The sequence below is a fragment of the Pteropus vampyrus genome, unplaced genomic scaffold (assembly GCF_000151845.1).
Source record: "Pteropus vampyrus isolate Shadow unplaced genomic scaffold, Pvam_2.0 Scaffold167, whole genome shotgun sequence".
NCBI classification, from domain to species: Eukaryota; Metazoa; Chordata; class Mammalia; order Chiroptera; family Pteropodidae; genus Pteropus; species Pteropus vampyrus.
The window spans coordinates 4,752,174-4,768,040 of NW_011888948.1; the positions used below are offsets into that span (position 1 = coordinate 4,752,174).

The 15,867-nt window shown below is 32.4% G+C and overlaps 1 protein-coding gene across 1 annotated transcript in view; it reads right to left on the bottom strand.

Annotated features, from left to right (window-relative positions):
• The window catches only part of LRRC63 (leucine rich repeat containing 63), a 78,088-nt gene that overhangs the window by 38,847 nt on the left and 23,374 nt on the right, over window positions 1-15,867 (bottom strand). Inside the window, exon 6 of the mRNA XM_023536723.1 lies at window positions 8,990-9,088. Coding sequence (XP_023392491.1) covers window positions 8,990-9,088 — 99 coding nt within the window. The remainder of the gene's footprint in view (window positions 1-8,989; window positions 9,089-15,867) is intronic.

The window sequence follows — 15,867 nt, forward strand, 5'->3', positions numbered from 1 at the left end:
TATTCATAAAAGATATTGTTTTGTAGTTTGCTTCTCTTTCCATATCTTTGTCTAGTTTTGGTATCAGGGTATTACTGGTTTAATAGTTTGAATTGGAAAGTTTTCCCTTCTCTTCTATTTTTTGAAGAGTTTATAAAGAATTGATGTTAATTCTTTTTAAGATGTTTGGTAGAATTCACCAATGAAGTCGATCCTGGACTTTCCTTTATGGAAAGTTTTAAAATTACTATTGAACTCTCCTTTTTATAGAGTCATTCAGATTTACTATCTCTTCTTAAGTTCATTCTTGTGTCTTGCTGGGTATGTGTCCATTTCATCAAAGTTATCTAGTTGATTGGTATATGTGTATTCCCTTAAAATCTTTTTTTTTTTATTTCTGTAAGGTTTGGTAGTAATGTCCCCTCCTTCACTCTTAATTTTAGTAACTTGGGTCTTCTTTTTTCTTTGTCAGTCTATGTAAGGTTAGTCAATTTTGTTGATCTTGTCAAAGTATCAACTCTTAGTTTTGTTGATTTTTCTCTATTGTTTTTCTATTATTAATTTCATTAATTTCCGTACTAATTCTTTTTATTAAAAATTATTGGGGTGACACTGATTAATAAAATTGAAAAAGTTTCAAGTGTACAATTCAACAGTTTCTTGCATATATATTGCATTGTGCATTCACTACTCAAAGTTAGACATCTTTCCATCACCAAATATTTGACCTCTTTTGCCTCTATCTACCTCTCACTTGCCCATTCCCTGTGTTAACCACTAATCCACTGTCTGCACTAATTTTTATTATACTCTCCTTATTCTTTTTTTTAGGTTTAGTTTGTATATATATAGTGGCTTAAGATAGAAGGTTATTATTTTTTCTTTTTTAATATTCTTTTTATTTTTCAATTATAGTTGACATACAACTTTATATCAGATTCAGGTATGCAAATAGTGATTAGATATTTATATAATTTATAAAGTTATCACCCCAATAAATCTTGTACCCAACTGACACTATATAAAGTTATTATAATATAATTGACTATTTTCCTTATGCTATACTTTACATCCTTATGACAATTTTGTAACTACCAATTTGTACTTCTTAATCCCTTCCCCCATTCACCCATCCCTCCAACCCCATCTCCCATCAAAATGTTCTCTGTAGCTATGAGTTTGTTTCTATGTTGTTTATTTTCTTTTTTAGATTTCACATATAAGTAAAATCACATAGTATTTGTCTTTCTATGTCTTACTTATTTTACTCAGCACAATACCCTCTAGGTCCATCCATGTTGTTGCATATGGAAAAATTTCATTCTTTATGGCTGAGTAATGTTCCATAGTATAGGTGCATCACTTCTTCCTTACCCGTTCATCTGTTAATGAACACATGTTTTCTTCACATCTTGGCTATTATATTGCAATGAACATATACGTGCATATGTTTTTTCAAATTACTGTTTTGGGTTTCTTTGAATAAATATCCAGAAGTAGAATTATTAGGTCTTTCTTTGTCTTTTGTTATAGACTTTGGTTTAAAGTCATTTTATCTGGTAAAGTATTGCTACTTCAGCTTCTTTTTTTGTTTGTTCATTTTCATTTTCATGAATTATCTTTTATCATCCCTTTACTTTCAGTATGTATACATCTTTCGATATGAAGTGAGTCTCTTGTAGGCAGCATATGTAAGAGTCTTCTTTTCTTACCCATTCAGCTATCCTATGTCTTTTGATTGGGGCATTTATTTATATTTAAATTAACTGTTGATAGATGTGCAGTTATTGCCATTTTATTATTCATATTTTTGATATATTTTTTTCTTCTCCTCCTACCCCCTCTTCTCCCTGCCCCTCCTCCTCCTAACATTTCTTGTAATACTTGTTTGGTGGTGGTGAATTCTCTTATAGTTCCTTGTCTGGGAAGCTTTTTATCTGTCCTTCAATTCTAAATGATAGCCTTGCTAAGTAGAGTAATCTTGGTTGTAGGTCCTTGCTTTTCATCACTTTGAATATTTCCTGCCAATCCCTTCTGGCCTGCAAAGTTTCTGTTGAAAAATCAGCTGACAGTCTTATGGGAGCTCCCTTGTAGGTAACGAACTGCTTTTCTCTTATTGCTTTCAAGATTCTCTATTTGTCTTCAACCTTGGCATTTTAATTATGATGTGTCTTGGTGTGGGCCTCTCGGGGATCAACTTGTTTGAGACTCGACTCTCTGTGCTTCCTGCGCTTATATGTCTATTTCCTTTGCCAAGTTAGGAAAGTTTTCCATCATGATTTCTTCAAATAGATTTTCAATTCCTTGCTCTCTCTTCTCTTTCTGGTACCCCTAGGATCCAAATGTTGGTATGCTTGATGTTATCCCAGAGGCCTCTTAACCTATCTTCATTTGGTGGGGGGGGGGGATTTTTTTTTGTTGTGCTCCTCATATTGGGTGTTTTCTACTACCTTATCTTCCAAATTGCTGATTTGATCCTCTGCGTCATCTAATCTACTGTTGATTCTTTCTAATGTAGTCTTCATTTCAGTTATCATATTCTTCATTTCGACCTATTGTTTTTCATGTTTTCTATAATTCCTACCTCTTGCTGAAGTTCTGAGATCATTGAGCATCCTTATAACCAATGTTTTTCACTCTGTATCTGGTAAATTGCTTGTCTCCATTTTGTTTATTTTTTTTTCTAAAGCTTTGTTCTGATTTTTCATTTGGGACACGTTTCTTTCTCTCCCCATTTTGGCTGCTTCCCTATATTTGTTCCTCTATTAGGTAGGGCTTCTATGTCTCTCAGTCTTGGTGAGTGGCCTTGTGTAATAGGTGTTGTGAGGCCCAGTCTTCCTCATCACCTAAGCTGGGTCTTCCTCTTGTGTCCCTTGTGTGTGTTGTGTGTGCCTTCCTGCTGTAGTTGAACCTTGATTGGTGATTGCACATCAGTCGGAGGAATTGATCCTCAGGCTGATTGGTTGTGAGGACTGGCCTAGACAACAATGGAGGAGCTATTGTGCAGTGGCTGACCCTATGGAGTAAGATTCAATTTAGCAGGGCTCTGGTAGTTGCCAAATGCGCCCTTTGGGCTTGTCATTTGTGGAGGAGGCTGGGTGGTGCTCTGTTATGGTCTAAAGCTGGCCATGGGGATGTTGGTTCTGGGGCCTTTTGGGGGGGCTCTGGTGCAGGCCAAGGTCAGTTGCTGCCTGTGTTTTGCCTGGGGTCACTTAGTATGAGCTACAAAGTGATCTGCAAATGATTGCCACTTGTGCTAGGCTTGAATGTTCCTGAAAGATCTAAGCTGCAAAATGAGACTAGCTGCCACTAGTGCTGGCCTTGGGGCTGCTTAGCAAGAAGTACAGGGCATGCCAAGGTCAGATGCTGCTTATTTGGGGCTTCTGAATCCTTGAAAGATTTTAGGGAAGTCTGCAGTGTGAGCCAAGACAGGCCATTTGTAGGAAAAGCCACTGGAAGTGGTTTAGGTGGGCCTGCAAGCTGGTTGGGGCAGGGTCTCAGAGAGTCACCAGGGTAGGATGAAAGATATTTGCTAGGTTGATGGAGACTCAGTTTTGGCGCCTGCTTACATCTGCATGCTGAGTGAGTGGAGGGCTTGACAAAGGAACATGGTTTCTGCCAGCACTACTGTCTGGGAGAAAGCTGTTCTTCCAGGCCTTGCCCCAAAGCCAGACCATTCAGTTCTTCTCCATATGTACCTGGTGCCTTTCAATCTGCTATCCTAGTGCTGGATATCTGAGTCTGTCAGCAAGTAAATCCATGTATGGACCCTTTAAGAGGAATGCCTGTGACTCTAGCCACCTTCTGTCTCACTTAGCTACAATCTGCCAGGAGTTATGGTGATTTCTCTTCCTGGCACTAAAACACTGGGCTGGGATTCTAGCATGGGGCTAGGACTCCTCATTCCTCAGGGAGGATCCTCACAGCTGAGATATCCCTCTCAATTTTGAATTTCCACATATGGGTGTGGGACTAGCCCATTCCATCTCTCTACTCCCTCCTACAATTTCCACATGGCTTCTTCTACATATCCTTAGTCATAGAATTTCTGTTTGGCTAGACTTCAAGTGATTCTCAATATTAGTTGCTCTGTAGTTTGGTTGTAATTTTTAGGTGGTCATGGGATGAGGCGAGAACAGCATTTACCTAGTCTGCCACTTTGACTGGAAGCCTATTTTTCTTTTCTTTTCCCCCCACAATAACATATTTTAATAAAAAGTAACTATATTTCAAAACAAAGAAAAATGGGAAGAGTAACATTGTTTTACATTTTTCAAATCTCTTTTTTTCAAGGTTTTTTTTTTTTTTTTAGTGACATTGGTTAACAAAATCCAGTAAGTTTCAGCTGTACATTTTAACAGTAAGGCGTGTTATATATATAATCAACAGGACAAGTCATAACAAATGTTGGAGAGGATGCAAAGAAAAAGAAACTCTCATACGCTGAACAGACACTTCTCCCTGGAGGACATACAAATGGCCAACAAACATATGAAAAGATGCTCAACATCACTAGCTATTAGGGAAATGCCAATTAAAACCACAATGTAAATATTATATATATATATATATATATATATATATATATATATGTATATAATATTTACATTGTGTGTTCACCTCCCATAGTTATATTTCTTTGTGTCACCATATATTTGACCCCTTTTACTCCATCTATCTCCCTCCTTCCCCCTGCCCTCTGGTAACCACTAGTCTATTGTCCATGTCCATAAGTCTCTGTTTGTTTGTCCTGTACGTTTATTGCTTTTAGGTTTATATTCCACATATGTATAAGTGATATGATGTGATTTTCAACTTTTTCTGTCTGCTTATTTTGCTTAGCATGATTATCTCAAGGTCCATCCATGTTGTCACAAATGGCAACATTTCATCTCTTCTTATGGCTGAGTATTATTCCATTATATATATGTACCACAGCTCCTTTACCTAATCATCTATTGTAGGACATCTCGGTTGCTGCCATGTCCTGGCCACAGTGAATAATGCTTCTATGAACATTGATGGGCAAATATCTTTTCAGATATGGGTTTTCAAGTCTTTGGGGTAAATACCCAGTAGAAGAATTGCTGGATCATATGGTAGGTCAATTCTTAGTTATTTGAGGAACCTCCATACTGTTTTCCATAGCGGCTGTACCAATTTTCAGTCCCACCAGCAGCGTATGAGAATTTCTTTTTCTTTGCATCCTCTCCAACATTTGTTATGACTTGTCCTGTTGATTACAGCTATTCTAACAGGTGTGAGGAGGTATCTCATTGTGGTTTTAATTGGCATTTCCCTAATAGCTAGTGATGTTGAGCATCTTTTCATATGTTTGTTGGCCATTTGTATGTCCTCCAGGGAGAAGTGTCTGTTCAGGTCCTCTGTCTATTTTTGATTGGATCATTTGTTTTTCTGTTGTTATTGAGTTGTATGAGCAATTTGGTGTTTTGTTTTGTTTTGTTTTGTTTTGTTTTGTTTTTAGATATTAGGCCTTTATCAGAAGTGTTGCTTGCAAATATATTTTCCCATTCGGATGGTTGTCTCTTTACCTTGTTGACGGTTTCTTTTGCTGTGCAGAACTTTTTCAGTTTGATGCAGACTCATTCATTTATTTTCACTTTTATTTCCTTTGCCTTTGAGATCAGATTCATAAAATCCTCTTCAAGTCCAAGGTCTTTGAGTTTAGTTCCTATGTTTTCTTCTATGCATTTTATTGTTTCAGATCTTATATTCAGGTACCTTAATCCATTTTGAGTTAATTTTGGTGTGTGGTGATAGACAACAGTCTAGTTTCATTCTTTTGCAGATGGCTTTCCAGTTTTCCCAGCATCATTTATTGAAGAGGCTTTCCTTCTTTCTCCATTGTATGTTTTTGGCTTTTTTGTCAAAAATTACTTGCCCATATCAATATGAGTTTATTTCTGGACTCTCGATTCTGTTCTACTGGTACATGTGTCTGTTTTTCTGCCAATATCATGCCGTTTTGATTACTGCCACTTTCTAGTATAATTTGAAGTTGAGCAGAGTGATGCCTCCAGCCCCATTACTTTTTCTCAGGATGGATTAGGTAGTTCGAGGTCTTTTGTGCTTCCATACTAATCTGATAATTTTTTCGTTCTATTTCTTTAACAAATTTCTTTAGGTTTTTCTATATGGAGAATCATGTCATCCCTAAATAGTGACCATTTGACTGCATAGAGCTCACTGCTCTGTCAGGCAGGGCTGTTCGGGGAACTCACCCCTCTTTCCCCCTTTCATGGAGCTAAGGCTGTGAGAGGCTTGTTTGTCTCTCCCAGTCTGATGACTAACTCCCAGGGTTCTGACCTGTGGTACCTCTTATGCGCGGGTCCCACACTCAGATGTGAGGGTGTGCAGTTTGGGTTTTTTTTGTTGAGTTTTAGATGTTCAGCTTATTGTTGCTTCAAGGAGAGAGATCGGGGAATGTCTCTCACTCCATCATGCTTCTGATGTCACTCTATTTTTCTTTTTTAATGTAGGCATTTATAGCTATAAATTTCCTTCTGGAAACTGCTATAGATGTATCTCATAAATTTTGGAATGTTATCTTTTGATTTTTATTCATCTCAGAGTATTTTCTAATTTGTCCTGATTTCTTTATTGAATTATCGGTTATTTAAGTGTGTGGCTTAATTTCCATACATTTTCAAATTTCTTTCAGTTATTGATTTTTAATTATATTCCACTATAGCCAAACATATTTCTGTGATTTTCATTTCTTTTAGATATATTGGGACTTATTTTGTGGCCTAACATACGTTCTGTCCTGGAAAATGCTTTATGTGAATTTGAGAATTATGTATTCTTGTGCTATTTGTTGGAGTTTCCCATGGATGTCTGTTAAGTGTATGTGTTTTATAGTGTTTTTCAAGTCTTCCATTTCTCTCTTGATTTTCTGCTTTATTGTTCTATGCATTATTGTATTGGGGGTATTGAAGTACACAACTATTAGTACTGAATCTTCTATTTCTTCCTTTAATTCATTCAGTTTTTGCTTCATATACTTGAGGATATATACATATATATGTTATATTATCATGATAATTTTGCAAAATGTCCCTCTTTAGCTGTAGTAACCTTTCTGTATTAACATTTATTTTGTCTGATATTAGTCTAGTCACTCTAGTTTTCTTATGGTTGCTGTTTGCATTATATGTATTTTTATACTATTAACTTTGACCTCTTTATATTTTTTTATCTTAAGTGTATCTTCTATAGACAGCATATCATTGGGGCTTGTTTTTATATTAAGTCTGACAATCTGTGTCTTTGGGTTGTTTGATGTGTTCATATTTATTGTTATTATTGACAAAGTTGGATTTACACCTCCATTTTACATATAAGACATATAGTTTTCTATATGTCTTATAGTTTTCTATATGTCTTATGTCTTATTTGCTCCTTTATTGCATTCTTTTGCATCAACTGAATATTTGCTAGTATAGTATTTAAATTTAATAATTTTTCACTATATTCTCTTAAATTAATTTCTTAAGTGATTGCTTTAGGGGTTGTAATATATATCTTAATTTATAAGAATTTTCTTCATATTTACACTAACTTAATTCCAGTGAGATATAAAAATGTACCTAAATGCCTCTATTCCTTCTTCTTTTTTTTGCTCTATAATTGTTATATGTATTACATCCATATATGTTACAGACCTAACAATACATTATTATAATTAATACTATATACAATTTATGTCTTTTAAAGAAGCTGAGAGAAAGAAGACCAAAATATGTATTTACAGAGTTTTTATATTAACCTTTTTATTTACCATTTTTGCTTCTAACTTTTCCTGTCATAAACTATTTTAGTAGATTCTCCTCTGCCTGAATCTATCATCTTGAGTTTTCGTGAAACTTGTAATAATTCTGATCACCACACTTATGCCAACCTCTGATCCTCTATTGATTTTATTTACATTATATTGATAACTAGGCATCATTAGCCTACCCACAGTACAGCCTTTCCAAGCCTGGACATTACTATCTTTGTTGGAATATTTTATCTATAGCTATACAACACAGATATACATTTTAGTGGCAATTTTTATTGATTTCTATCACTTTAATAAAATGGGCACTTAAAATTTTATATCTGAAGATCTCCCTTATCAGCAATTGCTTTATATATTCTTTTTTAGTGGATAGGGTATGTTTGGAGATATACACCCTCATCACAACTATTTAGAAGAAAGTTAAAATTAACATGAAGAACTAAGATATCTATATTCCTTTGGAATTCTTGTCAATTTGTCTTAGTCAAATTGATAAAACTGTTGTTATATTTTAGAAAATAAAAAGTAACTCTTCTAGTGAAAATAAAAACATAATACTATAGAGAAATTATGTAAGATATGTTTTCAATATTATATGTTTAAAATAGAAAGTAAGTCAATTTACTAAAAAGCAATTCACTAAAATTCAACATTCAGGAAGTCAATTCACAAAACAACCAATTACCCAATGACCAATGAAGAAATGACTAAAGACACTGACAACATAATCTATCCTAAATACTCATAATGACTCATTTATTTAAAATGACTCTGAATTAGCTCATTCCAAGCCTGATTATCTGATATGCTTTATTATGCAGAATATCCTATTTTAACCTATAATAATTAAAACCTGTTACAGCATCATATTACTTAGTCACTAAACTTTGTTTTTAAAACGTCTGATTAACACATAGATAAGGTTTATTTTAGGTTTTATTCAGTTAGAAGAATAAATAATTTTATAAACATTGTACAATTATGAGGACATATTTGAGAGTCTGACTATAGCACGATCTTTGAGTATTATGTCATAGGACATTCTAAGAAATATGTATGATACTTTTGTCATTTCTGAAAATAAGCCTTTTGGGCTTATTTATATTTACTTTATAGTAACTCAAGCATATCATGCATCTATTTTTGTTATAATTATTATTCATAATAAGAAATTATTCCTATATATAATAATAAGAATGAACTTACCTCTGTGGGAAAGGAACTGATATCATTAAATGATAAGTTAAGATATATCAATTGAAAAGCCAAAGGTGTTAAGTCTGGACAATTCATGATAAAAAAGCCCTAAAAGAAAGTGACAAGAGATAAGAGGTTAATCATTAACAATGCAGAAAATATTTTATACAAGAGTGAAAAAAAAATAGCACATATTCTGAGTGATAATGTTTGTTTTTTGTCAATGTACTAATAAGCCTATCTTCATCTTCCATTAATTTATTTTAGTCTATCATGATAATTTCTTAAATATATAAAGGATAGAAATAAAATAGAAACACTACTAAGTACTTATGTATGTAATAAATATAGTGATATATGTGTGACAGGCATTATTTAGTATCTACTACATGCTGAAATATATATAATTAAATATATTTTATATTTAATTATGGGTTTTTTAATGTCTCTACTTCTATCTCTGTTATCTTTCTATTAACCTGATATCTATCTAAAACTTCTAGCTTAAATATACCCATTTCTGAAAGAGGAAAACTTGTTATGGACTAAATGTGACCTCCAAAATTCGTACTTTGAAACCCTTCAAAACCAGATAATTTGATTTTTTTCACTTCTACTAATGGTCACTGACCTTGTTTCAAACCAACTCTCCCACTAAAACCAAAAAGAAAAACAAACAATACAACAAGGCTTGGAGTAATTACCAAGATAGCTAGCCAAAATTTCAGAGAAAAGAGACTCTCACAGTGATAAAACACAACACTCAATACTATTTTTCTCCAAAAGTCATTTGCTTAATCCAAAGCTGTGGCCAAGAAGCTGCGTAGAACTATAACCAGTCTCATAGGGCCAGGGAGACAATAATGAGAATTCAGGGCTGACCAAGGCAGAGGGTCTACAGATTTGGTATGAGGCAGCTAAAAGGCTACAGCAGAAAATATTAACAGGGAAGTTCTACAAAGGCAGAAGTCCAGCATTAAACCAGCTTATTGTCTGATCAAATTAAGGTGAATGTCCCCTAGCTTCTCTGCCAGACAGAAGCAACAATAAAAATTCTCCAGAAGAAGGTAACATAATCCAGGGCCTCAAAGTATCTTTACACAACATCTACTATGCAATCAAAAATAAAAAGACATGCAACAAGATAATAATTGGACAAAAATCAAGAGAAATGATAGATCATAGACACATGCCTAGAGAGAATCCACATATTGGATATATCAGAGATGTGTTAAAAATAACTGTGATTAATAGGCTCAAGAGATTAAATTATAAAGATATATTATAAAATAAAAATTTAAACAATAAAAATATTTAAATAGAAATTTATATTATAAAATAACAAAAATCAAGGACATAGCAAATTTCACAAAATTAAAAAGAGAATAATTGAATTAGAATTTAGGTAAGAAGAAAATACCCAGAATAAAGCAGGGAGAGTAAAAGGGATGGAAAATACAGAAAAGAGAGTAAGAGATAAATGGGACAGTATGGTAAGGTCTAAGATACATGCATTTGGTTTTCAATAAGAAGAGGACATGAATAATGGGGTAGGGGCAATATCTGAAGAGATACTGAAAAAAAATCTGCCAGAGCTGATAAGAGATATAAAGTCATACATTCAAAAAGTGCTATGAACCATAGAAAAATAAATATTTTAAAAACTACACTTAGGCACATCATAGTAAAATTGCTTAAATTCAGACAAAGAGGAAATCTTAAAATCAGCCCAACATAATCAATCATTACCTGAGTTAGGCAAGGAAGAAATATACACTTGAGAAAATTCCAGTTAGGGTTACAGAACCCAAATAATGTGAGGAGAGTGTCATCATAGGAGAGTTTCTCAGATAACAAGCAAGGAAAGGAGGGAGTATACATAGGTGAAGGGATGACAGCAGAAAAGCCAGTTTGGTTACATATTGGTTGAATAAGTACAAAAAAGTATGGAAAATGAGAGCCAAATTTCTTACTATTGGAGTTGTATATTTAACAGGGAAGAAAATTAGAATGACTCTTGTAGTGTTAGATTAGAATTAGATGTATTGATACAAATTCAGTTTTCAGTATGTGTGTGTGTGTGTGCGTGTGTGTGTGTGTGTGTGTGTACGTTTGTGTACGTGCTTGTGCGCAAATCTATTACCTAGCTTTTTTCACTTAAAGAGTCTATAATATCTTAATCTCAGTGCACATCTAATGTCTAGGTCTTGGCTTTCCCACTAAAAATAACCACGAGTACTAAGAGAATAGAAGATTCCAGGACTGGGGCAGGGCGAGTACAGGATAAATCTGGAAGAATGATGGAGATATGTGAATAGGACAAAGAAATCAATTTGGTTGCGCTTTTACTAATGAAATCTGGGGCAACTTGAGAATAAAAATAAATAATGGTATAACCAAATAAAAGTGATGTTAATTAATTAATTAATTGAAAGTTTAATGAGAAATAGAATTATTTGCATAGTTTTAAAGTATCACAATATACTTATTAAATACAAAGAGAAAATAGTAATAGTGGAGAAATTCTGAAGAAATCATGTACTATGTGATAAGATAGAATGAGAAAAAGCTTTTAAGATATTAATGCCAAGGTGAATAACCTATCTCTAATCATGAGAAAATATAAAATAAGCCCTCGGTAATGGACATTTTACAAAATAACTGGCCTGTAATCTTCAAAAGTTTCAATCGTGAAAGTCAGAGAAAGCTGGAAACATACCAGCTTGAAAGAAACTAAAACTACCATATACAACATGTGACTCTGGATTGGATCTATTGTTATAAAGAACATTAGGTAAATCAGCAAAATTTGATTGAGTTCTCTTGTCTGGATACAGTAATGAATCGATATTAATTTCCTGATTTTGAGGGTCTGGTCTGTGGTTATATATGTAGGAGACTTACCTTGCTTACAGGGAATATGCACTAAAGTATTCAGGGATGATGAAGCAACCGTGGGGGATGCAGTTAAAGGCAAGACTGCAAGTGAATTTATGGACTTAATTATATAAATAAGAAAAAGAAAGGCTGTAACTTAGTGATGCCCATATTAATATGGGCATCTGTTGAAGTCTTTTACTTTTTAAAAAATTATTTGAAAGGCAGAATTCTAAGTGGTCCCCGGGAATTTGTCCCCTGATAACACTCCTGTGCCTATTTTTAAAATATTGACTTTGTTTTCAACAGCCATGATAAATTTACTTATTACTAGGATTTCTTTTTTGAGATTCCTTAAGATTGTCCACATGTACAATCATGTTGTCTGATAACGAGGAAAGCTTTACTTCTTCCTTTCCAATCATCATGCCTTTTTCTTCCTTACCTTAATTGGTTAGAACTTTCATTACAATGTAGAATAAAAGTGAAGGGAAAATTTTTCTTGCCTTGCTCCCAATCTTAGGGAGAAAGTATTCAATTTTTATAAATTACATATGATGCTGGTTGCAGATTTTTTATAGACATCCTTTATTTGATTATAAAAGTTTTATTTTAATCCTAGCTTACTTAGATATTTTTTAAAAAACCTTAAATGGGTTTTGAATTTTGTCAAGTTTTTGTATCTATTGAGTGATATTGTTGAGAATAAACATTGATTTTCCAATATTAAAACAACTTTGAATTTCTTGAGAAAGTTTCACTTGGTCATGATACATTACTCTTTATTTTTAATTTTTGATATTGTTGGATTTGATTTGCTAATATTTTGTTAAGAATCTTTGCATTTAGATTTATGAAAAATAATTTCAAAATTGGTCTATAATTTTCCTTTCTTATACATGTCAGGCTTTGTTATGAGAGTTGTACATGCATCATAAATGAGTTAGCAGGTGTTCCTCCAGCTTTACTTTCCTAAGGATTGATGTCAAATGGTTTTTCTTCCTTACATGTTTGAGTTACCAGTGAAGTATGATGTTTTTGGAGCTTTCTCTGTGCAAAAGCTCTTAATGAAAATTTCAATTAGTTTTGTTTTTTTGTTTTGTTTTTTTACAGGTGCAAGACTGATATTTTATTTCTTCTTGTCCCTGTTTCAGCAAGTTGTGTTTTTCAAGGAATGTTTCCATTTAATCAAAGTTGTTGCATTTATTAGGAAAATGTCCTTAATATTTCATTATTTTCTATTTTAATGTCTGTAGGAAATACAGTAACTTCCCTTTTTAAAATAGAATTTAGTATTTAGAGTTTTCTTTCTTTTTTCATTTATCAATCATATTCTGGATTTAGTGATTTAGTTAATCTTTTCAAAGTGCCAAGTTTTTATTTCATTGATTTTTCTCTATGTTTTACATTTTCTAGTTCTTTGATTTTTATTCTTATTTTCATTTCCCTTTTACTTTGAGTTTAATTTGCTTTTTTTCCTGCCTTCTTAAGATGGAATCATAGATTATTGATTTTTTTAGACATTTCTTCTTTTCTAATATATTTGTTTAAGTCTATAAATTTCCCGTTAAATACTCCTTTAGCTGTCTTACAAGTTCTGATATACTGTGTCTTTATTCAGTTTGAAATATTTCTAATTTCCTTTGTGTTCTCTTAATCTTTTTGTTATTGGCGTGTTGTTTAATTTCCAAATATTTAGTACTTTTCTAGGAATCTTACAGTTCTGGGCTCCTATTTTAATTCTGCAATATTTCAATCTTTTGAAATTTACTGAGACATGTTGTATGGCTCCACATATATTCTATCTCGAGATTGTTCCACATTCACCTAAAAAACAGTGTATATTCCACAGTTGTCTGGTGTAGGGTTCCATAAATATTAACTGGGTCTAGTTGGTTAACTCAATTATTTCGGGTCTTAATTTTTATTGAAATTGTTTTTGACTACTTGTGCAGCAATTCTTGTATCACTAATCGCCACAAGAATTGTGAATTGGTCTATTTCTCACTTTAGGTCTGTCAGTTTTGCTTTATGAATTTTGAAGCATTCTGACCACATTTATCCACATTTAGATTATCATATCTTCTTAATTAAATGATCCTTTAGACATTTTGAAATTTCTTTCTTTATATTTCATAATACTCTTTGTCTTTAGTGTTATCTTATACTTTGATAATATAGTCATAACAGCTTTATAATGCTTGGCGTTATCTTTTACCACAATTTTACTTTTAACTATCATTGTCTTTACATTTATAGTATACACCTTGTAAATAACTTAAAATTGGGTCATACTTTTTTATCCAGTTTCACAATCTATTTTTACTGGAATGTTTAGCCTATTTATATTTAATATGATTATTAATACGTTTAGATTTCAGTTTAACATTTTGATGTTTGTTTTCTATTTCCTTATCTATTCTTTTATTGTTTTTTTATCATAAAGTATTTTTGAAGATTTCATTTTATTTCTTTTATTTTTTAATTATGCTTGTTTTTTAAAAGTGTTTTTTTAAAGATCTCTCTATGTACCTTCACAAACAACCTTCAAATAATATTCTACTGCTTCACGAATAAAGAACCTTATAGTAGAAACATACATTTAGCCCCTCCCAAGCCTTTGTAATCCTGTTGCCAAACATTTTATTTTTATATTGGCTATAACCCCCACAATATATTGTTAATCAGCACTCTTATAAAGAGATTTAAAGTTTGTTTTACTAGGTACTTTATATTTATTTAATGATGTATTTACCATTTACGTACTATTTACAGTCCCATTTATTCTTTCCTGCGGAACCAGGTTTCTATCTAATATCATTTCCCTTTAGTTTTTTGTTTTGTTTTGTTTTGTTTGTTTTTTAACATTTTAGTAGAAATTTGCTGCAGATAAAACCTCTCAGCTTTTCTTTGTCTGAAAATGTCTTTTACACATTCATCTTTGAAGAATATTTTTTCTGGCTGTAGAATTCTGGGTTGAGGCACTTTTTTTTTTAAGTACTTAACACTGTTATTCCATTGTTTCCTGGCTTTCCTTGTTTCTAATAAGAAGTCTGTCATTATTTGTATCATTACCCTCTGGTATATATCTTTCTATTCTAGTCACCTTTAGAAATGTTTTCTTTACCTTCAGTTTTCTGTACTTCAAGTATGGCTGCCTAGTGGCCATCTGCTTTGTATTTATCTTGTTCAGCATTCACTAAGGTTCTCTGATCTGTGGGTTATTATATTTGATCAGTATTAGAAAATGTATAGTCATTGTTGCCTCAAGTGTTTGTTCTACCACAATTTTCTCTTCTTCTATGATTACACTTATAAGTATGGTATGTAATTATATGTATGGTATACCAATCACATAGATTTGATATTGTTCTACTGTTCTTAGATGTTCTGCTTTTTGTGTTTTTGTCTTTCTTCTATTCATGTTATAGTCTGGATAATTTTAATTACCTATTTTATATTCACTGATTTTTTTCCTTTGTTGTGTGGCAAATATAATAGTCTCAAAATAATAGTAGTTTCACTAGAAATAGTTTACACTCACATTTGAACTTTTGTCCTTGGACTATGTCCTCACTAAGAAAGTATGGTCAAAATGTTGTTTTATAGTCACTTGACATAATTGTTATTTATGTGGTAATTTTTCAACCTTCACTATAGGTAGGCTTATTTATTTCATTTAGAACACACAGCATCAGTATAAAAATTTTAAAATATTTAGGTAATGATTTGTTTGCTTTTTGCTTTAATTTTATTTTTAATTATTAAAAAATTTTACACTGTTGTATATGGTAGTTCTAAAGTCAAAATTATAAAATGAAGATTATTCAAAGGAATTTCATTTTCATCTCTGTTCTATTCACACAATTTCTTCCCCATCCATATATGCATATTTTTAATATTTTTCTTTTCTTTTGCCATTTTTGGTTAAAGTTATTCCCTCCCGATTTTTAAAAATAAAGTGTTGCCTACCATAAACATTGTGTCATACACTGTTATTTTAACTTAAC